We start from the raw sequence: 26,132 nt of genomic DNA, 5'->3' as shown, positions 1-26,132 counted from the left end.
ATTGTTCTTAAAGCAGAAAACCCGTTCTTAACTGTCAAATGACTCTCCCAGTTGAAAAGGCGATAGCTCATCGGCAGTTTCTCAGTGCAAGTGAATAACTGAGGCAGTCGGAACCCTAAAACCCGAGCATCAATGCCATGTATGCCAAAGCTCCTAAAAGAAAAGACGAAAAGTTTAAAATGTTAATGCTTTGAACTTTCCACACAAGCTTATTGGAAGTGAATAGCTGAGTTATCCTATGGAGTAATTTCAACGAAGAAAAAAATCCAAAATTGGTTGAGCGATAGTTTCTCCGCAATCCGCATTTGACAGTAAGAAACGACTTTGTGCTCTAAAAACAATTTTTGCGCACAAAAGTGTGTTCAATCAGAGTGATATTGATTGTATAGTCTGGTCAAAACGGCATGAAGCACGAACAGTAGCGTAAGCGGCTGTGCTCGGTGGAGCATAGCGGTTGGGATCGTGTAAGGATCCTAGCTACCGCCACCCATCTCTGCTGTTCTCCATGATCCCACGTCGATTCCAATCGCTGGTCTCCACCACACCGCTTAGAGCGCACCGCTTACGCAACTGTCCGTGCTTCATGTCGTTTTGACCCAAATATACTACCTTTTTGCCTCGCTTTCCTTCTTGTTTTGGTAGTTTTTCATTACTTTTCCGTACGAAGGTACAGAAGTAGGACCACATAGTTTTAGTGAAGTTATTTTCTATTAGTTTTGTCTTTTGTTTTGCTTCTAAGGCGCCTCTAAGATCTCAGTCTGTTGGGATTTAATTTCTGCCCTTTTTGGGTGTGTACACGACTGGCACCTTCAGTACTCTCAATGTAAAAAAAATCAGTACATCGTTCTGATATCCTCAAATACACTAATTTGCAGGATTTAGATTTCTGCTTTACTTTTTTACAAGTGTGCAAAGTGACCTGAGCTCTCAGTTGGTACATCCGTGCAGCGAACACAACACCCAATCTCGTCGGTGGTCTCCCTCGAAAGCGTTTAGCATCTCTTGGCATCCACTCTAGTCTTCTTTTAGCCCATCTATCGTCGATTCATCTCGCAATGTGACCGGCAAATCTATACTTTGCTTTTAATACACATTTCGCTGAGTCGCAAAGATGGGACATTGCTCGTAAGCCGGAGCTGCGAAGACCGGCCAGATGTCATCTGCGCTGGTGAAACTTTAGAAGACATCTCTCAAGGGCTGTGTGGGAGTTCTTAGACGAGGCAGCGGTCTCTGCACTCGTCTCATCTGCGTAGCAGAGCGCTGGAAGAATTGTCGAGTCGAACAGGTGGAGGCGGAGATATTGGTCCGTCAGTTGTTCCGTAGCTTGCCTGACGGGTGTGAATGTTGCGCACGCTGCTCTCATCCTTCTAATCAGTTCTTCCCTTATTTTGTTTTCCATATCCATAGAACGTCCGAGGTACACGTACTACGGAGTTTCCAAGATTTGGAAGCCTTCAAGTTGTACTCCTCGGTCTTCGCAGTAGGGGTTCGTCATGAACTGTGTCTTCTTTCTGTTTATTCGCAGTCCTATTCTCTTCCCTAGTTCATTCAGTCCATTGAGCATCGTTTCTGCTTCACTGGCACTTTTCGAAAAGAGAACGATGTCTTCCGCAAAATGAAGGCTGGAGAGGAGTCTTTCGTCAACACTTGTGTCCCTTTTTTTCCCAAGAAAGTGATTATTCATCATTATCCATTGCATTATCCATTGCAATGCAGCCGCGAACAGCTTCGGCACCATCGCCTATACACCATCGCCTTGTCGCACCCCTTTACAATAGGTAGCGAGAAGAAGGTGGGGAATCGATCGTAGCAATTGGCTAATGTGCTCACATACGACTTGTCCACACATTGATTAACCTGCGCCTTCAGTTTTGCATTCGTTTCTACGCTATCGAAGGTTTATTCCTAGTCGACGAAGGTTAGAACAAAGGGGAGGCGGTATTCCCGGGAAACCTTCATGATCCGGTGTGTATGTGGTCCAAACTGTTGAAACCCTGGCGGAGTACAGCTTGTTCTTGAATCTGGACTTCATCCTGCGTCTTAGATATGGCCATGAGAACGGTCTTGGTCAATATTTTCTATGGCATGATCAGCAGCCATATCAGATGGTGGTTTCGAAGGACCTTTCGGCCACCTTTTCTCATGAATAAGAACGCTTTGCGATGTCTTCCACCACCCCGAAGAAAGTCAGATCCGGGGGCTGTGCCAGATTTCATGCTGGTAGCGACTCGTACTTCCGAAGGGAGAATCCGTGGTGCAACTTCATCAGTGGGGATGATGTTGCTTGTCACAAGTGTTGAAGATCGGAAAAGGTTGGAGTAGATTCTCTCCACAGTGGTTTCCAACTCGCGATGCGAAAGAGATGCGGAACCCGTCTTCGCTCAGAAAGTGTGTCAGCAAAATATTATATTAGCGGAGGTCCCTGCGGCACTTCTTTAGACTTGTTCTTCATTGTGCTCCTTCCAAAATCTTCTGCCTGTATTTCGAAAGATCCTCCTGCAACGCTTTTCTGCAGCTAGTGTTTGCTACTAACCGCTCAATGTGCGATGCATTCGGATCAAGCTTCAGTGTCCCTCTTCTTGCCAGCAATTTCTTGTTGGTCCTCGAATATCGATTCTAGTTTGTTGTGCACTACTTTGAAGCACGTTTAGCACAGGCTCACAATTTTCTGAGAAGGTCGTAATCCACGTTTGGGTCCTCCTCGATGAGCCAGTCACCTTGGGACAAGGAGTCCTCGACTATGCAGTCGTCGTATACGACTTCTTTCTTCTTTCGTTGCCGACAGCAAATGTCCTTTTCCATCGTGTGGCTAAGTCGTATTTTTGCACGAAGAAGACGGTGATCAGAATCACTACAACAGGATGGTACTAGCACACATCACCTAGAGTTCGTGAGTATGTGGTCGATCTTTGCACAAGTCGAGTGCGAGTGCTCATCGCGAGTCCATGCCCACCGACGATCGTTCTATTTCATGGAACGAGGATTCCCATGGAAGAGGCCAGCGAAGAACAACAGCGCGGCGAGACGATTGCCATTTTCATTACGGTCTCCCAGTTCAAATCCAGTTCAAATTAATTTAATTCAGATTCAGATCCTGCATTTCTCTTCTGTGGCTTTCCGAGTTTTGAATTGGCAGTTGCTGATGCCAATGGGATTTGGCGCAGATCGCGGAGGCGATGAATGCCCAGACGAGGTGACAGGATCGCGCAAGAATCGACAAGATGGACGAGAGATAGGTACACAACATAACCAACACCGCAGCATTTTGCGACGGAACCTTCTGCCCGCGAATGACGATTGTACCGTCATTTATCTGTCGTACGTCGCTACTTCCGCTCTTGGTCTTCTGCAGAGCAATTACATAGAATTTGATGCGCTCTGCAGCTTCCAAAAGGGCAGCAATTCAGCCGTCTGTGGACACTGTTCTCGCATTGTGAATACACAGTCTGAGACAGTCTCCATGGCGAGTCGCGCGTGTATCAACTTGGCTAAGAATCGAAGGCGTACTGAGGAACCTAAGATTTGATCCCCTCTCACTGGTCGTCATAACGTCCGACGTCTGAGACGACAGGACTCAGTGTGCAGGGTTTTGGAGAAGTGTATATGCTGGAATGGCAAGAAGACTTTTTCCCAAACTAAGCAGCCCTGTCGTGGCGAGCTTAGCTTTCGCCACGTCCAATTTATATAGGTGAGCGAGCCATCTTGCGACATTTTGGTAAGAAGTGGTGAATCTTTGCAGTGGTTTACTCTTAGCTAGGTTTCCGATTTTGAGAAATCAGCATGTTGGATGTGTCCTTCCCAGCTTCGCAGTTCCTGTGTATTTACAAAGGTATTCATATCGCTTTGACTGGACTATACAAAAATCGAAATAACAGAAATCGACATGCCAAATACGCATCGATAATAATTGAAACATTTCAAATTCGTGACAATTTGACATTTTTCGAAATTCTTCGGGTATAGCTCTTCCATCACTCTCCTGCCAGACTCCATCACTTATGAGGGATATGTGATATAGTTGGGTCAAAATGACTGGAAGCTTAGTGCATTCGCGTAAGTGGCTCCGCTCAAAGCGATGCGGTGGAGGATAGAAGTTGGGTTCCTTGTTACAACCACTCATCGCTGGAGTTCGCCATAGCCCTACCTCAATTCCATATTCATGCAATCAAGTGGTTATGCGCGAATTATCCACACACTTAAGTTTCCCTTGTATTCTGGAGCGTGAGTTGTGGAACAGGAAACGTTGGAGCACAACAATCTACACCGTTTCAGCTGTGCTTTGAAAATGTTCGTGTTCGACCCTTACAATGGAATGGTCATAGTATAAGGTTAACGGAAATTCTGGAGGTGCAATTTACCACTGAGAGAGGTCGTAGTTCACAAACATCGCAGTAAAGATATGTAACCAACTCAGATTCAACAAATTCATAAATGTTGTTACTTGTAACCCTAGGACACGACGACAGAGGAGTTAGTCAAACTAAAAAACAACTGCCAAAATGAAGGGGTTTAGACCATCTCTCGGATGTCTTTTCGAACGCATTTTAGGCGGTTATCCCTACTGATCACTTCTTCTAAGTTTTCCTTTGTAGTAAGAAAGTGGGAGCTGCATGCTTTCTCCTGAGAGACTTTTGAAAAACTTGAAAGCTCCTACCCATTGGCGAAAACATCACAGCCTCTGGAAGTCGCCATCTTGCGCTCAACATGGTCGACTCAAAAGTCGGAGACTTTCCCGCATTGTTCGCAGAGTCACACCAGCGCTGTTTATCGAACATCGAATGTTGGCAGTGGCGTGGCACATGACAAGTTTGCCTACGAGTACTGTAACGGAGTGCGAGGAGACAGCAAGTCCCTGCAGGGTCATCTTCCTGCCGCCCGAACAGATGCCGCTGTCGATGCTATTGAGAGTTCCTCCTCGCCGATCTCGTTCTCGCTATTTTATGCATCAACATAGTTTGTACCGCTGGTGACGGCGAACGGGCAATCTTACTCCATTCCCGCACTATTGCACATAGTTTACTGTCGCTGGCATCGGCGGGCAAAAAAAAAAAAAACTTTCGCTTGCTTCATAGTTAGGGGCCATTTTAACGAGAAACTCGTTCACTTTGCGAGGAGGTTAAGTGTATAGTCGGGTCAAAACGACATGAATCGCGAGTGTAGTTGCGGCGCATTTGCGTACGCGCTCGAAACGGCGCGGTGGAGGCAACAGTCGGGACCGAGTTGGGACCTTCGCGAGTCGTAGCGATAGGTAGTGTCAGCAAAGGTTTAATCACGCTCCTAGCCTCTGCGCTTCACCGAAGCGCCCCGAGAGAAGCCGCGTACGCAATTGCGTACGTGCTTTATGTCGTTTTGACCCTACTACGGTTCAAAACTGCACGGTAAACGTTGACCCAACTGCATTGTTGCGGAATTCATTCCCGTAACCGAATATAAGGTCAGCAGAATTGCACGTTATCGTGTAGATGGTAAGCTTCGGTGCAGTGCATTACTCTGACAACACCAGTAACAGTAAGCGTCGAGAACTGTTAGTGCAGGAAAACCTAGACAAGTAGGTAGTGTCGGAATAACATCCATCTTTAGCGTCAAATTTGAATACGTATCTACCTTCTTGGTACTCTCAGTGAAGTTCTGAGATTTGTGTGACATAATCACCGAGGGACCTACTTTGAATCAGCTCTACCCCAACCGCTTTCCAATTTGCTCGATTTTTGAAGTTCGCGAAGTTTTGACATTGGTCCAACTGCCAGGTTCCCCGCAAAAATTAATTCTATTGTCTGTGATCTTGTTGATAATATTATTTCGTTGCACGATGTGCAGTCGGGTCAATACGACATGAAACACGAGTGTAGTTGCGGTGCATTTGCGTACGCGCTCGAAATGGCGCGGTGGAGGTGGAGGTAGCAGTTGGGACCGAGTTGGGACCCTCGCAAACTGCAGCGATGGGTGATGCCAACAAGGGTTTCACCACATTCCTAGGCGCTACGCTCCAGTGGAGCGCCTCGAAAGAAGCCGCGTACGCAATTGCGTACGTGCTTCACGTCGTTTTGACCCTACTATAGATGAATCATGTGTGTAGTTGCGGTGCATTTGGCTACACGCTCGAAACGGCGCGGTGGAGGAAGCCCCATTGGAACCGAGGTGGGACCGTCGCAAACTACAGCGATGGATGGTGCCAGCAACGGTTTCGCCATGCTCCAGGCCGCTACGCTTAAATAAGGCAAACAGCGCAACTGAACTGCTGCGCATGGCAGTTAACGATCGCCGTTGCCGGTCGTTTCCCCTAAGGATAGGTTGTCGCAGAGGCTACGGTTACCTAACGATACGCACCCCCTCGAGAGAAGCCGCGTACGCAATTGCGTACGTGCTCCATTTCGTTTTGACCCTACTATACCATTTGTACCACCGCGGATTTACATGTTGTTGTGTTTTTCTTGTGGGTGTCTATACGAAGTCTGAGAAGAAGTTTTCCTATCTTTTTTAATCACATGTTTTACCATGCTTTCATTTTTATAAGGTTATAATTAGATGAGCTGTATTTATGAATGCTGCACTAGTATACAAACTTACACCCAGGCTCCGCACCTTGGATGAATGATAACGCGCCACAAAATTCAAAGTGGTACAGTGCGTAACTATAGTTGGGTCAAAACGACATGAAGTACGGACAGTTGCGTAAGCGGCTGCACTCAAAGCGGCGCAGTGAAGCGTAGCAGTTGGGATCGTGTGAGGATCTTCGCTACCGTCACCCATCTCTGCAATTCACCATGGTTCCACCTCAATTCCAACCGCTGTCTCCACCGCAACGCTTCGCAGCCGTTTATGCAGCTGTCCGTTTCTCCGTTGTATCTGAAGAATAGGCCCGAATAAAGCTAGAAAAAGGATGCTATACGGCACTCCACAAATTCTTACCATAAAACAGACGAAGAATATACTAGCAAGTTGTAGTACAAGAAGAAAAGAGGAGTATGATCCTCGAATTTAGAAGTAAAGGATGAAGGTAGAGATAGAAGAACATATGTCTTTTGATCCTTATCTTCCATCTAACGTACGTAGGCATCGGCACAAAGCGAACTACATGAGTTCTCACATATTTCCTTTTTTCTCTCTCCAGCTTCCTTCTCGTTGCTCCAGATGTTCTTTCATTGCTTTCCTTATTTAATTTGCTGTTTCATTCCCCTACTTTTCTTCTGCATCATCTCCGTTTTACTCGTCTTTTTTCTCCGTTCTCTGTTTTTCTTTATTGTTCCTCCCTCTATTCTGGTTTTCTTGTCCACTTGTCTTCCTTGTTATGATTGCTTTGTCTTGTTTCTCTGTCTTTTAAAGGCAGGATACCACGAATCTGTAGTGGTATAGATTTCCCATGGGAAGTTTCTACGCATGGTCGTAGATTGCGGAAAACCAGGCGGTTCTGCTCTCCGTAGTTGCTATAAAAACTGTTCTGAAGCCACCTTTTTTTACGACGGCTTCCATTGCAGCGCGCCACCTTGGTGCACTCGCCTCATCAACAAGCGAGCCTATGAGGATTAAGAAGGTGTTCTCATCACCCTATTCAAATTAAACTACTGCATAGACTGCTGAGGGGATCGAAACGTGTTCATGTAGGCGCGTTCTAATGCTCGTCGTATCCATGCAGTTTCTTACGAGGATCATTGAGAGAGGAGCGGAACTACGTGGTTTTCCACAGTCTACGACCCCAGTATAGATGCTTTCTATGAGAAATCCATACCACGTCAGATTTATAGTATGCCACCTTTAAAGGTGTAGTTGTGTACTTTTTCTGTCTATTTTTTTTTTCTTTTTGTCTGCTCACGAATGGTTTTAGTTTCAACTTCTTTGCTTTTCATCCACACAACATGTCTTATCTCTTGTCCCCCCACGTTTGCTTCATGTTTGTTGCATTTTCGTTTATCTCACTGTTTCCGCATCCGTTCTTGTTCTTGTAATTTCTGTCTTTGCACTCGTTCTTCCTGACCTTACTCTCATTTCTTCACTCTGTCGTTACTTCCAGTATGTAACCGCTTCGCTCCTAGTTAGTGAATGCGTAGTGCATGGTAACGTCACGAGATGGATACATGAGGAGAACATTGAAGTCAAAGGAACACAACTCGCATAGAAAAATAAATTCTCAGATAAAAGTGAAGGATTTCCTCTTTTCTTTAACCTTTTCTACGGGAGATGTTGAATTTTACTGCTCCAGTATTCAAGCAAATAATGGAAAAGGTTCAAAGGAAACCAGGGCGGCCCATGACAAAACTTATGGAGCGTCTTCAGACTTAACCTGAGTTTAGAACCGTGAAAAGTCTCAGACTTTGTTTTGGTGCCTTCGGACTCGCATTCAAGACTTTCTTTCCTTGAAGAGCGGCTTTCTGCCACAATTCAACCAGTTTTGGAAACTGAAAGAACCTCTCTTCATATTCAAAGTTGAACCTTGCGGTTTCCAAAGGGAGTAAATGAAAGAGCGAAATTTGCTGAATGCAGCTTATACTTTTCTAAACACTGGAACCTAAAGTTCGATTCCGTCCCAGTTTTTCCTTTTTTCAGAAGTATGACTATTCATTTGTATTCCTGAATTTTACCGGTCACCCACTTTTCCGTTACTCTGAAGGCACTACAGTTGCCTTTGCAAAGAAATATATGGGAGTAAAGTATCACCCGGACATCGAGCTGCTCGAGCCTTGTCCCGATCGCGCGCTAGTGTTGTCCTGTGGCATCTCTTCTCGCGAGGGTCTCAAACAGCATCGCATTTTTCTTTGAAGGGCTCGGTAAACAGGTCTGAACCATCGGAACGGCGGTCTTCCTGCGGTGCGTTTGATGTCGCTTGGTATCCATTCGCTTACAGCTCTGGTCCAACGATTCTATTTGAAACGCATCACGTGTCCGGATCACCTAATTTTGCTTTCCTTGGGATATGCGACAGCGTCTCTGATCTTCGATAGGTGACGTAGGAGTGAACTTTGAACCCCTTTCTTCACTTGCGTAAAGTGGTTCACTCTTAGCATCACTCCTTCAATTCCGCATTCTATGACACCAATCACATTTTCCTCCTGCTTGCGAAACGCCTACGTTTCTGAAGCGTAGGTGAAAGCAGGGAGAACAGTGGTGTTGAATAATGGAGTACGGATCCGGATGTTCTCGGTCCTCTTCACTTTAACCTCAATGCTGTTGAATGCTCTCTGAGCCGCTCGTTTATTTCTGCCCAGCTCGGAGGTCAGGTTGTTCATGATGTTAATTTCCCGACCAAAATATACGCAGCCGGAGCGTGTGGATATATGCGTTCCGTTGGCGCGAATGGGGCATCAGAAACCCATCTGTTCCACATAAACATCGTCTTGTCTAGATTTAGCTGAAGCCGATCTTCTTACACGTTTCATCAAATTTGGCCAGCATCCGTTCGGCCTGATTGATGCTTGACGTTACAAAAAGGATGTCATCAACGAAGATGGTGTAAATGTCGGCCGTCAACATTCACTCACATGTTATCCCATTCCATTCCTCGCATCGCGTTTCTGAGAGTATCTCTGAATATTCTGGGGCGTCATCCCGGTCATCCCGACGAGTCCCCCTCTTCACGTCGATTATGACATTGTAGAATGGGGAAATTTTGGTTGTAAAGTTGCTGTACCACTCAAGAAGTATCTTTGTGTATGGAGTAGGGATGCCTTGGTTGTCCAAGGCCTCCATTACCGCTTCGGTTTCAATTGTATCAAAGGCTTTGTTCAAATCGATGAATGTGAGACACAGCGGCATCTTGTACTCTCGCGATACTTCTATGAGTTTTGAAACCGTGCGTATGGGGCCAATCGTACTGAACTCTCTTCGGAACCCTGTTTGCTCGCATGGCTGTCCTTCATCTAATGCTCTTTCTATCCTGTTTAAGATTACTCTTGTGAAGAGCTTGTAGATGACAGACAGTAAGCAGACTGGGCGATATTTGGCGATGTCTTGTGGGCCTCCCTTCTTATACAACAGCGCGGTCTTGCTGTTGTTCACTGCTTAGAAAACTTGCATCCCGAGAGATAACGAGTGACGAGCCTTGAAAGTGTGTTGATGAGGACTGACGGTAGGCACTCCAGATGTTCGGGCATGATTCTGTCGGGACCGGGTGAAGTGCGATTCTTCACCGACATGGAGGCATGTCGGACTTCGGAAGGGAGGACCTTTGGAATGACATGTCCATCTTCCCTCAGATGGTGAGGAGGCAAGTGGATGTGGCTATTGATGAGATCTGAATAGAAGTCGTGAATGTCCTTTTCAGTCCTCCTTCTCGATGCTGTAGTTGCTCTATATAGGATAGTAGTCATTATTGTTTCACGATTGGTGAAGTTCCGAAGGGCGTAGCGAATGTTCTTTCTCGCCTCTCCAACATCAGCCAACACTCCTCTTCCCTCTTTGAAGTCTTTTTTTATCGCCTCTCTGCAAAGCCTTTCGAGCTCGGACTTGAGTTCTTGGTTCCCTGCGTCTCGCGCACCTCAACGCTGGCGTATCAGCTCAAGAGTTTCAAGAAACATGCGTCTCTTGCTGATTTTAAAACTCTCAGCCTTCCTCATGCAGTCGTGAGGATGTTCATCGAGCCGTTCACATTCCTCGTCGATGTCGTTCATTGCGGAATCTTCCCAAAAGCCGGCTAGCATAGCGAAGAGAGCCCAGATGATGGTAGTTCTTGGAATTTCGCTCTCTGAACCTGGCTGCTTTTTCTCCTCTCCGTGTGAAGGAAAATCTTCCTCGAAGAAGGCGATAGTCCGATCCCGTATAAAACTTTGGTACTACAGCGACGTCCGTCAGGCAGAACCTTTCATTGACGATGATGTGGTCTATTTCATTACGGTACCCTCCACCGGGTGACTCCCACGTCCAGCGCAGAGAAGAGGACTTCTGGAATTGCGACTTCCCATGGATGGTCTTAGTCGTCATGATGAACCTGGAAAGCCTCTCTCCCTGGTCATTCCACTGAAGGCCGTGTGTTCCGATGTGAAGTTCTTCAAGCCTTCTTCTGGTGCCAATTTTGGCATTGAAATCACCAATTATGACCTTGTGGAAGTTATAATTTTTCCGTAGAACTTCTCCAGGTCCATTAAGAAAGCTTCGACTTCTCCTTCGTAGCTTGATGTTGAAGCGTAAGCAACGAAGATTGTCAAAACTGGCGCTGGACCACATCTTCTCATCTGCAAACGTTTTCGGGTTGTAAGTTATTCGAAAGAGTCAATGTTTATTGTTATATTCGTGTTGACGAAGGCACCAAGTCCACCAACTCCTCTACTGTCGCATGTTCCTAAGAACCGTTTTTATCCAGTGTCATACACGGCTTTCTTTGGGTGGCGTCGCCTCGTCTCGGTCAGTCCGATGACGTCGTACTTAAACTTCCTAGCTTGCATCATCAGATCTTCTATGATCGCATCCGATGCAAGCGTACTGGTGGTGTAAGTACACATCGTCATCCTAGTCCTTTTCCGTTTCGGTAGCCTTCGTGACTCCTGCAACCCCGTCTTTCCTGGCGCTACCGTAACAAGCTTTTCTCCGGAATAGGGAGATTCTTTTCCATTACTGTGTTTTGCATAAAAATTTAAAACCCATGGGCAGCTTGTATGTATCTAATCCCATGAGTTTTTTGGGAGAACGTTGCCTTCTCCCGAAATGGACAGGTGGAGCTTATTGGTTTGGGGCGACTCCAAACCGCCTCCCTTGCACCTCTCAGTCACCTGATTTCAGGCTTTTGGCCGGACCGATGTGCCTATACAGTAGTATTATAAGCCGATCCTGGAACAGCAGAAATAGAGAGTCCATCCCCTGAATCCACCTGCGTCGCAGGGCAGGTACAGGGTCGCTTTTGGTCCGCGATTGGCTCCTTACCCGTCACCTGGGGGTGCGCCATGTAGCCTCGCGACTAACCGACTGATCTCTCTAAAGAGGGAGATCTGTATAGAGTAAAGTACAGTTGAGTCAAAATTACATGAAGCACGGAGCAGTTGCGTAAGTGGTCGCGCTCGAAGCGGCGCGGTGGAAGTAGCGGTTGGAGTCGAGGTGGGACCATCGCGAACTGCAGTTTTGATCGGTGATAACAAGAAACGGTAAAGGAACCAGAGGGAATCAGTGCTTTTACCGAAAGCTGCTCAAAAAGTTTAGAACCAAATCGAAACTACGGGAGCAATGAGGATTTGCTGGTAAATAGTGGGGAAAATTGCAAAGAAAAAAGAAGAACACAATCCCGTTTCTCTTCATCCTGTTACTAGTTAAAACACTAGCGAGGTTAGAAGGGGTGTTCGGCTACTGCGTCAAGATATACATAATTGATACAAGTGGAATAACGAGAAGGAAGCTGAAGAGGAACAAGAAAAGGTGTCAGAACTTGCGTTACATAAGGATCGAGAAACCTACGTTCTCGTTCCATCCTCTACTTACTCCAAATTCGAAGATATCCTACTCCCCTTTGCTTCTTCTACTACAACTCGTGGCGATCTTCTTCTCACCTGTTTTATGGTAAGTGTTCGTGGAGTTATCTAGTGGACCACTTTGGATTTCGCTGCGCATTAGCATCGGTCCAAGAGGCGGAGCCTCTCGCAGCCGGGTGTAAGTTGTGATGCGAGTTGAATGCTGCTTTACAGGAACCAAGTGTCAAAACCAAAGCAAATCGTATTAGCTTTACTGCTGCCTTGGGTGGTCCGTTATCGCGCCTCTCTGAGCTCATATTCGTGAAGATTCGTGATGTTCCATTATTCTCACATAGGATTGAATTTAGGTTGTTGTCTAATACGATGTTAGCGGTCACTTGACTTCGTGATGTCTTTTTTTCTTGCGTTATTTCCCCTAGTCTTTTCTGATGAATCTCCATACGTTCTAGAGGTAGGAAATATCATATTTCGCCGAAGTTCCTTATATTTTGCCTCTGCATGATGAGGAACATTAGGTAGCAATGACGCTGCCTATACAAATATGTTTCAGCACGGGTCTGGTGTTTTTACTATGACGTTCTGGTCTACTGAAGTCGTTTACCTGAATCTATGTTATGTACAATGGCCATCATTTCCTAGATCTTTTTCTAAGCCATCCTGTGTTTTTCATCCTCATCCATACAACTTTACTATTCATCCGGAATATGCCACAAAGATAGGAAGGCCACTTAGGAACATTCAATCGGTACGTTTCTTTGTTGGGAACTTCTGATTTCACCAAGTTTTTGAAATATTTGCAGGACTACATTACCGTCAGCATCAACGTTACTGATCAAAGAGGAGGTAAATGTCATAAAAACATCTTTGGTTGTCGTGTTTAGTATAATTACAAGAACTACTTTTTTAAGGCTATCATGGTCACATTCTTGAGACAATAATGGTAGACGGTTCCACTCCTAGTCGCACTGTTTCAACATATACGGACGTATTAAGCGTAGATTTCGAAGTGAGATGCAATGAGTCCGTGATTTGTTCATCATCTTTCACTACTTTCGTCCCATCACTCCCAAATTATGGTCGTAAAACTGTGGAATGTAATGCAGTTTGTGTTGAACCTTTCTTTTCAAATATATGACCATCGGTGGTTGTCGCAACAGTGATCTTTGTCGTTTCTCTTCGCAGAAATTTTTTCGGACCCCGCTGTGGACGATTCTGTAAACCGTCTTCGGCCGAGAACTTTCGTTATGGCTGCACCCATACTGGCAAGAAGGTTTGCGTGTCTGGTTGGACGGGAACCAATTGCAGTGGTAGTTAGTTACATTTGCAACTACTAATTTTTGTCATTTACGGTACGGTTTACGTAAAACGTTTTGTAACATGACGACGGGTCGTGTCCTCGGTGCAGGCTCGTACTGCTGCACCAGGCTCCCTCTTCGGTACATTTATGCTTTTTTTTAATGGTTTTCCATTATCTTATATAATAGTGCATAAAAAGGATTACATAGTCTTAGTGAAATCCCTTTCCATTGGTTTTATCGGTCTTTTTTGCTCCAAAGTTTTTTTGCTTGCTTTTTTTTCCTTGTCATGATAAGGAGAATTTTTTTCATTAATTCAGGAGTTTCTCCTGATTCCAGGGTGTCTCCTCAAAGAATTCAGTTTGCAGGAATTAAATTTCTGTCCCTGCTCACGCGTAATTGTATACAGTGAGCTTTCTTCTAGTACGGATTTTGGGCTCGTGAATCTTTACTAACTAAGCTTTCGGAAGGATTTTGGAACTAAAACAAGCGATGAAACTAATGGGAAGCGACTTTTTTTAGCATTACGTAAGCTTATTCATGCATTGTTATACGAAAAAAAATAGTGGAGATCATAAAATACGGAAAGAAAGGAGATCCGGGAGCTTGTCGCATCTTGCAGAAGGAATTTTTTACACGCCTTCACAAGGACGTGCAGCGCTTCATGCCACAATACGTTTGGTGCCAATTGTATATCTCATTTTCTTCGGTGTTACTAGAAATTGCCCAATTTCTCAAAACTTGATTTTTGAGTTCTCTTTTCATCTACTTCTTTAGGATGGATTTTTATTTCTTTTTTAGTGTCTGATGAAAATCGTATTATTTCTCGCTTCGGGAGATCAAACGGAAGTGCTGACTTGTCGAAACTTCAAGAACCAAATAGCAAAGAATGTCTCCCTCTTTTCACTGGTAATCCTTGATGCGTGCTTGCTTGTTCGCTAGTTTTTTTTTGTTTAAACGCTCTAGTTAAGATATTCTTGCAAATTTTGAAGTCTAGTCTTAATTTACTCTGTCATTCTTTGGTTTTGCATAGTCCCTGAATTCTTAATTCTGAAGCCTCTTCTTCATACATTTCAACATTTATGCTCATGTATATCCTGAAACAATTGACAAAATAGTGTCACTACTTTTTCCGATGAATTTTTGAAGTAAATATATGGAAATATTTCAGCCGCAGCCTTCATAACTATGTTCATTAGCTGTGCATTGTATTTAATCAGCTCCCAGCGACGTCTTAACGTGTACTTCGCTAATGTCGTGACGTACTGAAAATTCGCACTTGTGTTCCATTTCACTTCCTCTAGTTTGCTGTAGTTACTTATAGAACTTCTTTTGCCACTGTGATGCTCTCACTTCTTTGTAATAAGATAAGATGCTGGATAATATGTGATACTTTTAATGTTTTAGGTTGTACATAAATATAAATATGAATAAGTGGATACAAATACTTATACGAAACATATTTGCTTGTTGAGGTGTTCTCAGCGTTCGTTTTTTCTTTCTTGGTTTCTCGTTAAATATTCGCCGCTTATGTTTCGAATGTGCGATACCATTTCTTTTGATTGCTTTGTTTTAGACAAATAACTACAGACAACTGTAGATTTTTAACTGTCCTTGACCTCTTTACTTTTTTCCCTTTCATTATTCAGAATTCTTTGAGTTCTTTGTAAATATGTTTCCATCATTCTTTTTTTGTTTTCTTGAATGTATTTATCTTGTTCTTTTGAGAAATTGTATAAAGGGGCTGTTATACAATTAATGAAGTCAAATATTTCTTGTAAACACTGTTTTTATGTACTGGTTTTGCATGACTCCCGGAAAATTTCCTATTTCGTTCTTGTACTTTAATGAGAACTTGATTATTTCAAATATGTAATCTCATTATCTTCCAGTAATTGAGTAATTTTCTTACTACTTAGTGTCTGGTAGGCCGTTTTTTGCTGGCAAATTATAATGCAAGTCGGGACAGCACAATTAAGTAACCGTGTAAAACTGCGGTGGCAGCGCGAATTCGATGCTATTACTCTTGCTCGAGTACTGATTGATGTCTGTTGACTTGATGAGATTCTAAGAAATACCATATAATAGATATATTTCAGTTTGAGTACTATGACTGTGTAGAGATTCGTTATTCTTTCTAGCGTTGAGACCTAAACTCACTCCGTAACCAAAGGAATTATTTCGCAAAATTCTATCAAAATAGTAAGAGGCCATCCTTTACGACGGTTCCGCTTCTGTCGATATTATTTCAGGCTCCAATATGTTCCGTAATGGGCTCGACATCGAGTGAGCAGAGATTTAGGATAAATTGCTTTTAAACTCAGACTCATATTGTTTGAGTTTAAATGATTTCATCTTGCCGCGGGAAGCATCGGGATTAAAATTCATTCCTTTTCTCACAATCTGCTTCATTTTTGAGAGAAACACCAAGAGGAAGAAGTACTAATGTTTGTACCACGACTTGGAATTTTCTCAGTAAGACGTTTTCCATTCAGGGAGAAGAAAATGTTGTCCTTTTTCTCGTGATCTGTGAATGCGAAACAAACCCAAGGGAGGTTTCATAGTGAGACACATACCCACCAGCACAAAATACATGTACCTCGGCGTCTTTCGGTAATTATCACCTCAGTTTCAGGTGGGACGGTCCATAAGGTAGCCTAGGTATAAAAACAGGTGGTCTATTGATGTGTCTACTCACAGTTATCGTGGGAGGCGAGGTGTCTCTTTAACTGATTGAAGTTAGCATTCTTCTGTACACCATTTTGTATTTTTTTCGATTTTTGCAAAATTCCCTTTTGCTTTCCTTCATGGTTTGCAATTAGAAACTGTGAATTTCTAACCATTTTTTTAACTTTTGTGCAACGCATGTTGAGGAGGGAATCTTCCTTCTCTTGGTCAATATTGCTATCGATCATGCTGCGATCCGCCCTTCTAATGTTCTAAAGGATTCGACTTTGATGAATTAAGCGTGCTGAGCATCAGTCACCTTTATAGGATAGCTCTGCTTCTCACTGCAAGTACAACAGGACGAACTACTCATTATTATCTCTTATTTATAGCATTCGAAGGAATCAATGAGCTTTCTGGATGTTTTAACGTTTGAAGAATAATAGGTTGGAATCTCCAACTAACGTAGTCTAATTATGAACCGTTACTTATGAAAAACTGTCTATTCTGTAAAATCTTGTTGCATCCGACAAAACAGCCTCCGTACTTCAGTAGAGAACTGCAGAATTAAACTTTAATAACTCACTCACATAGTTTTTTGGTTTCAGTTCATATGGATCGATGGAGCCATATAGTACTTCCGGCAGCATTTCTGTTGCTTACCAGTGCTACCTTCCAGGACTACGATGAGCCCTGTCACCCTTACGCTTGTGAATTTGGGGATTGCATTCCAGAGGTGAGTTTCAACCTTCGATTACTCTTTGATTTCATTTTCGATCATTTTACACAAGGCATAAACAGATTGAAAGTCAAGTTAGGGAATGAATTTGGTCCCTTTATGAGTACTTCGACAGTTACATCCAGGTAGTCTTTGCATCCTGAGGATGTCTTTCAATAGGTCAAAATTAGGGTGACCAGCAAAGGCAGTCGAACTTATTTTTGTTTACATGGTGACTCATGCTGAGGAAGTGAAAAAGAAGTTGTGTGAGGCCAAGAAGTTAGCAGCGTCGCGATTCTCCTTCGCCTCGTTAAAGTGCATATTTTTGAATAGGGTTACATGCACTGCTCCGATTCATAGAGCTTGAGTTCGCTAGTGAATTCTTTACTTTCCCAACTTCTCAGTTTGCCTGCTCAGATTCTGTTTGACTAGAGACTGTTTTTGCACTTGTTGGACCTTGTTCTTGAGAAAGTACCAAAGAAAAAAAAACAATATGAAAACGAGTAGTCTAGGTACCGCTCTCTAATCAGTCTTCAGACAGCTTAAGGTCTGAAAGTCCTCGTCCTATATGTGCCCAGTTACATCGGACGTGACGTCAACAGCCAGTGTATAAGACAGTTCAAAGAGAAATTTCAACAGTATTGTTGTGCAAGTTTTCAGTGTGTTGATATAGTGAAGCTACGCAAAAGTACTTTTGATGCGCTCAATAATTATATTGTCTTCGACCTTCCTCCATATCATGCGTTATTTGGAACTGCATAGTTGGTTTGAAACTTAGACCAGTATTACTTTAGGAATCGCATGCTAAAGAGAGCTGAGTAAAGTGTTCACATGTATGAGAAGTAATTCAGACTAATGAGTATACATACAACCTTAATACTTGGTTATGGGACTTACTTCCCTAATTTGAAAGCTGTGATCAACTTCTTTTGTTTTACCACGACGATAGTTGTTATCCTGACTTATCTGTAAATTTCAGGGCTCTTCGTTTCGATGTGAATGTCGAAAGGACCATGTTGGCGAGACATGCAACATTTGGCGCTCACCGCTTGTTAACTGCGATGTCGACGGTCCTCTCACATGCTTCAACAATGGAATCTGCAATACAACCAAAAACAGTTTTACATGTGTTTGTTCTCCAAATTTTACAGGTTTGTGCTTGACTGATGTCTTCAAAACTATTTCAGAAATGAAAATTTTGCTTGAAGGATTCTTCTGTGAAGAAGATGTAAACGAGTGCAAAGCTTCTCCTTGTCAAAATGGTGGTACATGCGTCAATCGACCAGGATCTTTCTTTTGCATGTGTCCGCTTGGATTCAAAGGGGAGATCTGTGATGAACCTGTTGAAATCTGCTCCAGAGAGTATGCATTCTTTTTGTTCTTCTTGAGATTGGGATGTTTTCCTTCGCTACCGAATTTCCTATATCTACTGTTCTACTGTTTAGTGCTTGTGAAAATGGTGGTACTTGCATTGACAGTAAAGACGGTTACGTGTGCCACTGTCCTTTGGGTGTCATGGGGCGACGATGTGAACGAGATGAAAGAGTGTTTAAAACCTCAAATAACGATTCGACAAGGTGAACTTCGTGCAAAACTTACTGGTTGCTACTCGACGAGAACTTGTTGACGCACTCGTTGCTAATTTTAAGGGAAAATCCTGTGACATGTGCTGACTGTCCTTCGAAAATTGTCAATGGTAAGTGCGAAGGTGAATGTAACGTGCCAGAGTGCGGCGGCGATGATGGTGATTGTCTCAACAAGAATCTATTCGGCGAATGTCCTCACTCCAGTTTCTGTGCTTTGGCATTTCGAAATGGTATTTGTGATGAGGTCAGAGTTTATTTCCTTTTTTTGGATTTATCTACTTGTAGTTTTATTTATAGATTTGCGACACTGAAGCTTGCCTCTTCGATGGTTTTGACTGCATGCCGAAAATACCCGTTTGCCCTGAAGCCATATCAACTTACTGTAGCGAGCACAGAGCTGACGGCATCTGCGATGAGAAATGCAATCAAGAAGGCTGCGACTTTGATGGTGGTGATTGTCAAGGAGTCCCGAATAAGATTGTTAGTGTTTCCTCTGTCTTCAGGTGTCCTAATTTCCAATTTCATAACGAGTTTTTCAGTTATCTGGCGAGCTATCAGTTGTCGTGCTAACGGAACCATCTTATTTTGTTGCGAATGTTGCGGGATTTCTTCGCTCTATGAGCAGGACATTAAGAGCTGATGTTCAAATAAAAAATGATCAGAAAGGACCGAAAATTTTTTTCTGGAATGAAGGGAAAGTGGGTGATCGGGTCAAAATAGAACCGAAAGTAAGTCTTAGTTTCAACTTTTGTGCTCCAGCATAAAAATAAGTGGTTGTTACAGGGCATTGCTACGCGAACTCCTAAGAAGGGTAAACGTGGAGTGATAGTGTGGATTGAAGTAGATGTCGCTGCCTGTGTCAATGAGTGTTTTAGTGATGTTGAAGTTGTAGCAAGTTTCATTGAAGCCTCACGAGAGGTTAGTTATTAGTCACGGCGTTTTGCACATTTATATTCCAGTGTCGTGTGTATGCACAAGTGCTTACCGTAGAAACTTCTTTCTGCTGTTTTTGTTTACAAAACCGCCGCGATAGCAATTGGAGTAGATGTCGCTTTTCTTTTTTTTTTCGAAAAGTTTTTATGTTCTATCAGAATTTAATTTATAAGAATGGTGTTATATATATATATATATATATATATATATATATATATATATATATATTTCTACAGAAATTTATTATTCTTTTTACAGAGACTCAGCGGTATGAACATGTCTATCTACTCTGCGGATGCGAAGAGAACTAGAAAAGTAAAGACGGAATTGAATATTTCCCTACTTGTATTGTTAGCCTGCGTCATGATAATGATCATCATCGCCGTTCTGTTTGTGCTCCATGAAAAAACAAGCCGGAAAAGGAAAATAATCGAGAATGCACCAGTCTGGATCCCTCCCACTGAGTTGGAAAGTACTGCTGTGACAAATCTTTTGTGAATGTTAGACACTATCATGATTAGTATTGACAATATGCCCCTTTTAGATGACAAGAATGTCGGTTACAACGGAGGAAACTGGCAACATAGAGTGGTCCTCGAGGCTGCTAAACGAAGACGAGTAGACCTTTCGCAAATAAAGTTGCTGGAAGAACAGTTGAATCACAAAGGGCAGACGATACCGAGGTAATGGGTCATAGCAGCACTAAGTAAATGCGAATTACCTTATAAGTGAATAGCCCAGTGATAATTTAATGTAGACATTGGGAAAAAGATTAAGACTTTCCAAGCAGCTGAGCCGAAACCTGGTTTAGAATGGTTTTTTTTTCGAAAGTTCATTAAAATAGCTCGTTAAAATTGTAAAAGAAATTGGGTTTTGTTATAATTGTCAAACTTTTATTTCACAGAGTGTTTGTGCTGCCGAAACAGAAGAAGATTGAACCGCTTCCATCACGATTATATATAGAAGCTGCTTCATCTAACCCGATTTCCACTCCTGTGGCGGCTGAAGACATCAACCAACGGGGTCCAAATGGACGAACACCAGTTATGGTGCTAGTGAGAAACACCATCAAAACAGAAAATCAAGTAATTGAGGATTTGACGAAGCTGCGCACAGCAGGGGCAGACCTGAATCTTTGGGATGACAGTAAGTTCAAGCTTAGTCGTTCATGCATGTATACCTGTTGTCTTCAAAAGTGGTGACTAAGAGTTTGTTAGGTGTATGCGCAGTCCTCTTATTCTAGCTGCACTTTGACGATTTGAACTGTGTCTTAATGATAGAGTTAAGGTGACGATACTGCTTTGCACGTGGCTGTTTCATCGGGCAGATTAGCTCTAGTTCGCAAGCTCCTTCAGCTTGGAGCTTCGCCAATTATCAGAGATCATAAAAATTCTACCTGCTTACATCTAGCCGCACGGATTTGCGCGCTCGACATAACAAAGGCTCTTTTAGAGGTAGAAGAAATGAAAGTAGAGGTGAGACGCACATAATGCACCTGAAATAAATCCATATTTTGACTTTATTTTTTTCTTCAGGTTGATGCAGTAGACGACGAAAACCGAACGGCTCTGATGTTAGTTGCTATGCACGACCGTATGGATGTGAAGATTGCCGAACTGCTGTGCGATGCTGGGGCTAAAGTGAACTATGATGGAGATAATGTAAGAATAATATGATTCAACTTCATATTTGTGCATATCTGTTGGATTTCTCATCTCACTGGAGAACAATTTCCAGAAGCTGAGTACTTGGACAGGACGAACAGCCCTCCACTTTGCTGCTAAATACGATAATGCCCAAATGGTAGCGTTTTTACTGGGACGAAATGCCAACAAAGACTGTCAAGACCACGAGGTAAGCTGTCACTAGCTACTATTAGTTTTTATTCCCTTGAGAATGAAGATAAATCTGACAAATGACAAATTTAGTGTTGTACGCCTCTTCATCTGGCTGCATCTGAAGGTCATGAGGGACCAGTTAAGGAGTTAATACGAGCAGGTGCAAGTGTGATGCTGAGGAATGATAAGGTAGAAGTCTTTAAGGAACTTCGTTATTAAACTTTGTGTTGTTGTCTGAAGTTTGCAAACATATCATTCATATTTCAAGTCCCTAATGATGACGGTGATAGAACTTATTTCTGTAGTTGCGTTGCCACAGCACTTACCACTTTATTTTCACAAGTCTTCCGAGATTCCTCTTAAAACCGCTTATCGTGGTATTTTCTTAATATACATTCTCATATAAACTGCTGTTGATTTCAGTCTCAAACACCGTATGACACAGCTCTTGTGAACAATCGAGTGGGTGTAATTGGACTACTAGCCTCGGGAGACAACCTGCGTGTCCAGCTTTATTCGAACAATGGAGAGATATTTGCTAGTTCAACTCCACCTGGATTGAAAGTGAGTCGTTTGTCCGTTGTCCGTAGTGTTTTGTCGATTTGTCGCTCTATCTCAAAATTGCATGACTGACTTTCAGTGTGCGAAATTACTCATGGCTAGGCATGCACGGAATGGACGAGTTCATGCAGTCCCATCATCTCATGTTTCGCCTAGATCTACTCACTCGACACCGACACGACATTCGCATAATGCACCCTCTTCCTGCAGTGATCCTGTCACTCCACGCTCTGCGGGATCGGCATTTCCGTCACCGCAGTACTTAAACCTAATGGAAAGATCCATGGAAGGTTCGTACAAAACAACAGGACAAGATCGAAGCGTAATGTTCTCTGCTTCTGAAACGAAAGCTTCGGAGGTTTTAGTGGGATCACCACATAGCAGCACCTACGGATATTTTCCACAGATGGAGAAGCAGGTGAGAGTTGCTGTGGCTATATTTCTTTACTAAGACTGTTAGATTTCACGATGATCCCACTGACGACGTGGTCGACCAATGATTTCACGTGATTTAATGCAACACTCATTATTAATTATGGAAGGATCAATCAATTTTAATTCATTACCTTTATGTTGATGTTTGTTCCTATCTTTAATATTCAGATTTCGATTCATTCTGGATACGTAGACTCTGGGTTTGAAACCTTCACAGAGGGCAGCTCGTACAATTACAGTCCCCAGTGGTCGACTTCGAATAACCCGATCAATCTAAGTACCCTTTCCCCACGTGAGCGGTTTGTATGCCCTGAAGGTTATATTGTGTGATTGGTAATCAATACTGACTTAGGGATTCCTTCTTGAATGACTTGTTTGACATACTAGCTTTGTTGCCACATTGACTAATTCATGCTCATGAGATATACCTCGTTATTTTTCTGGCTAGGATTACTTAAATTTATTCGTAGCGTGAGCGATTGATCGAATTTTGTGCCCAAAGTAGGCAGTACCTGAACTACATCTTATTTTTTCTATTTCTTCCAAAGTACTTTTGCATGTTTCTCATTTTATGAGTACTTGTATAGACAGTGTCCGTCCTATTTAGTTTTATATTGAATTTATCCCAGTGATTTCTTTCGGTTTATTGTTGTTGTATTCCTTTTATTTGAACGTAATGTTTGATATGTGACTTAAAGTCGGATTTTTTTCTCAAAACATACCGTCTAAATAAAAACAGAAGTTCAATGGTTTTTTTTTCTTGTTCATGCCTGATTTCTAGAAAAAAAAACACTGCTAAATGATTGAAGTCTGTAGATACCCCCTCCTTGAGCTACTACTCCTTAAGTAGATCTTGCAAAACTTTACTCTCAAAACAAAGGTTAAAGTTGTAATACTCTCAAAACAAAGGTTAAAGTTGTAACCCTAGTGCCAGACGCTGTATACTTCATTCTTCGCGCATCTTTGAGTTGTTACGGCTCATTGGTCGGCACATGTCTTTTTGCCGGTTGCGTATTGACACCCTTTCAGACACAGCTGTCCCTCCATACATGTGGCACGGTCTTTTACCGCCGCTGTGCAGGTGCCGGCGCGGCAAAGCCCTCCGGAAACCATTGAATGAATAGCCCTTTCATACTTGAGCAGAAAAAAAAGAAACTGAATGTATGCAATATCTACGCCGAAACATCCAGAAATTTTGTTATGTCGGATATCCAGTTTTCGTCGGGTCAGTGCATATGCGTTGTTTCGAGTGATGCTTTCGTGTTCGATTATGTTCATATCATTATTTTGAATAGCTATTGATTGACAATGACTTTTTGACGTGCCCAGTGAATAAAATAGAAATTAAAGCTTTTAGGTGAAGTGGTAGCGGATTAGAATCAAACGCCAGTCTAACCGCGCTGCTGCTGCTGCTGCTCGCGGCGACCGTAATGCGGCGCAGAGTGGGACGAGAACCATTTCCTTGTACAAACTTCGGTCACATTCCCTTCGTGTTGCATTGGTTATTGATTTACACCGGTCGTGAAACCTTCGCTCAATTTCGCCTTTGGGATGGAAATCAGTCACTCAACAACGCTAGAACGATACTCTTGTTATCATTTACGAGCGTTTGAAAACCGTGCTGGATTCTGCTTAAAGAATGAGTGTGAAGTGGTGAGGGAATCGACGGCAAAAGCTAGAGCGGAGTTGTAGATTGCAGGATCAGGGGTGATTTCGCCCACCACTCCCTAATCCTGCTAAAAAACGGCTTGGCAACCGCTTTAGCTTCTACTAGCAACGTTAAAACGCTGCTCTAAAAACTCACTGGCTTTCGACCGCTGCGCAAATGAATGCGGCACGTGTACAAGTGATCGTTGCAAAGGGGCGCTGCAACTGAAATCGTCGTGAAAAACGGAGTCTTTCACGCCGTTTTTTTTTTCTTTTGAAACTACGATTTGGAAGAGATGAGCGGAACCACCCCTGATCCCGCTACTTACGACCCAGTATAGAGTTTGTCCATACCACGATAAAAATGAAAAAAGGATATCCCATACCACGTCAGATTCGTGGGGTGATGCCTTCAATCGCTAACGCGATATTACACCATAATTCCTGACACCCACCGAATTGTGTACTGCGGAAGGAGTCGTCCTACTGTAACAAGTAGAAGTCATAGATAGTAGCACATGATGGAAGCCATCATCGATTTCCTGTTCACCCTTGAGTTGTTACTGAACCACACTATCAACAGTGAATATAGCTTGAGTACAAGAAAGCCCCCTGTCTCTGACAAAATGTTGCAGAATGTAAATGCTCGCTTCAACCCCTTAAGAGTTGTATAGTCAGCGCCAAACATATTCAACCGGATAAACGCGATGCGCTTTTGGTTGTTGCAGTGCTGGCGGATTTACTATCTCCACCGAATATGTGACAGTCTACGTATATGTTGCTACGATCAATTGTCGCTTTCTTTCCGAACTGAACGCATAAATCAGGTTCGGTCGTCGAGTATCGAAACTTGAACTACAAAGTGTCATCGGAACGTTCACATCTGCGATTACGGTAAGAGGAAGTGTGGCTTTCCTTGCTACGACATATCTTTGCGATTTTGGACAATGGAAACAAATGTGAATCCGATTTAAGTAGGAAGACTAATTCCACCCAATTTGTTGCAGAAAAATAATTTGGAGGTACAACTGTCAATGGGTTTGTTTCCTGCAGTTCACGCTCAGAGAGAACTACATGTAGGAATTTTTCCGTGAAACATAGAAGTTGTCTATGTTTTACTCTTAGGGCATACATAGAAACATCCTTGGTTTATTCCATGAGAACCTCACACTATATTGTCCTCGAGCTAGGAGGTATTTATGTACATTTTCGCAAATTTTTAACAGCGGTACCCGAATCCTGAACATTCTTTTGCATCGTAGGACTTTTCAGTGGCTTCTTTAAACGCAACGAATTCGTTTTTAGAAGGAATTTTTTTTTGCAAGACAATTTTTCCTGCACCTGAATATTTGCGAAAGTAAAGCTATTTTCACCTTCATTTGTGTTTATGCAACCACAGGTGTCAAAATCGACACTTTAATAGCGATAAGCTTGTGTTTGGAAGTTCATGCAAGCTCGAATTAGTAACCAACTGAGAACGAATACCTGTGTGACAATTGCAATGTGAACACATGCGTATTGTGATTTTTGTCCTCTAGTTTCTGCCTCAAATCCACTTCCTGATGGAAATAACTGTGGCATTGACGTGCTCTGCGGAATATGTATGTCTCATCTATGTACTATGAGTTCTTAATTCATTGACGACACTCTGAGTGTGGGTCATTACATAGATTAGAGTCATGGATAAATAAACAGTTTTCTGAACACCTATGAGACTGTTGTATTTTTTAAAAATACAATTCGTTAAAATAAGGACACTGAGATCACCAACGTTATGAGTTTGGATGGGAAAAGAATTAGGAAGTTGCCCTTATTTGAGATTCCAGTACAAAGACATGTTGATGCATGCGGTGCTTTTCAAAATTGGTAGTGGTGGTTTTTGCATCGATCCGAGGTCTTTGTTTCACTTCCGACTCCACTCGCTCATGCCAGCGAACGTTGCAAGGTTCTAATTAGGATGTCGCTTCAAGGTTGTGCTAAGGTAGGCAACTAGGAGACTGCACTTATGTAAATCTGCGTATCGATTGGTTCTATGTCCTGCTGAATGTGCTTCATCCAGGTGTTAA

At 42.9% G+C, this 26,132-nt stretch overlaps 5 protein-coding genes across 7 annotated transcripts; 2 read left to right on the top strand and 3 right to left on the bottom strand.

Annotated features, from left to right (window-relative positions):
- Positions 1–1,426: 1,426 nt before the first annotated feature.
- Positions 1,427–1,738, bottom strand: RB195_014633 (uncharacterized protein; the record flags this gene model as incomplete). Its single annotated transcript, XM_064204988.1, has 1 exon — positions 1,427–1,738. The coding sequence occupies one exon, from the start codon at positions 1,736–1,738 to the stop codon at positions 1,427–1,429; it is 312 nt and encodes a 103-aa protein (XP_064060869.1).
- A 710-nt stretch (positions 1,739–2,448) lies between these two features.
- RB195_014632 (uncharacterized protein) lies at positions 2,449–2,802 on the bottom strand (the record flags this gene model as incomplete). The annotated part of the gene is made up of 2 exons (XM_064204987.1): positions 2,449–2,602; positions 2,663–2,802. 2 exons carry the CDS (start codon positions 2,800–2,802, stop codon positions 2,449–2,451), a joined length of 294 nt encoding a protein of 97 aa, XP_064060868.1.
- Positions 2,803–2,896: 94 nt separating this feature from the next.
- RB195_014631 (uncharacterized protein) lies at positions 2,897–3,526 on the top strand (the record flags this gene model as incomplete). The annotated part of the gene is made up of 1 exon (XM_064204986.1): positions 2,897–3,526. The coding sequence occupies one exon, from the start codon at positions 2,897–2,899 to the stop codon at positions 3,524–3,526; it is 630 nt and encodes a 209-aa protein (XP_064060867.1).
- A 5,939-nt stretch (positions 3,527–9,465) lies between these two features.
- RB195_014630 (uncharacterized protein) lies at positions 9,466–10,631 on the bottom strand (the record flags this gene model as incomplete). The annotated part of the gene is made up of 3 exons (XM_064204985.1): positions 9,466–9,979; positions 10,060–10,468; positions 10,532–10,631. The coding sequence occupies 3 exons, from the start codon at positions 10,629–10,631 to the stop codon at positions 9,466–9,468; spliced, it is 1,023 nt and encodes a 340-aa protein (XP_064060866.1).
- A 2,143-nt stretch (positions 10,632–12,774) lies between these two features.
- On the top strand, positions 12,775–22,749 carry RB195_014629 (uncharacterized protein; the record flags this gene model as incomplete). 3 transcript variants are annotated; one of them, XM_064204984.1, is made up of 26 exons in its annotated part: positions 12,775–12,837; positions 12,937–13,131; positions 13,187–13,229; positions 13,295–13,406; positions 13,569–13,696; positions 14,483–14,590; positions 14,853–14,922; positions 16,787–16,794; positions 16,957–17,084; positions 18,046–18,217; positions 18,275–18,428; positions 18,512–18,643; positions 18,716–18,896; positions 18,950–19,132; positions 19,192–19,380; positions 19,436–19,570; positions 19,844–20,057; positions 20,130–20,268; positions 20,490–20,731; positions 20,873–21,060; positions 21,121–21,246; positions 21,323–21,439; positions 21,514–21,612; positions 21,847–21,987; positions 22,064–22,402; positions 22,588–22,749. In XM_064204984.1, 26 exons carry the CDS (start codon positions 12,775–12,777, stop codon positions 22,747–22,749), a joined length of 3,768 nt encoding a protein of 1,255 aa, XP_064060863.1. The 3 variants fall into 3 exon arrangements, with proteins under 3 accessions (XP_064060863.1, XP_064060865.1, XP_064060864.1); XM_064204982.1 differs by lacking the exons at positions 12,775–12,837; positions 12,937–13,131; positions 13,187–13,229; ... (3 more) ...; positions 14,853–14,922; positions 16,787–16,794 and having other exon boundaries at positions 16,962–17,084; XM_064204983.1 differs by lacking the exons at positions 16,787–16,794; positions 16,957–17,084; positions 18,046–18,217; ... (14 more) ...; positions 22,064–22,402; positions 22,588–22,749 and having other exon boundaries at positions 14,853–14,950.
- Between the last annotated feature and the right edge of the window lie 3,383 nt (positions 22,750–26,132).

Source organism: Necator americanus, chromosome V, assembly GCF_031761385.1.
Source record: "Necator americanus strain Aroian chromosome V, whole genome shotgun sequence".
Classification (NCBI taxonomy): domain Eukaryota; kingdom Metazoa; phylum Nematoda; class Chromadorea; order Rhabditida; family Ancylostomatidae; genus Necator; species Necator americanus.
Note: the sequence above shows the minus strand (reverse complement) of the source record. Positions and strands in the feature narration are given on the sequence as shown.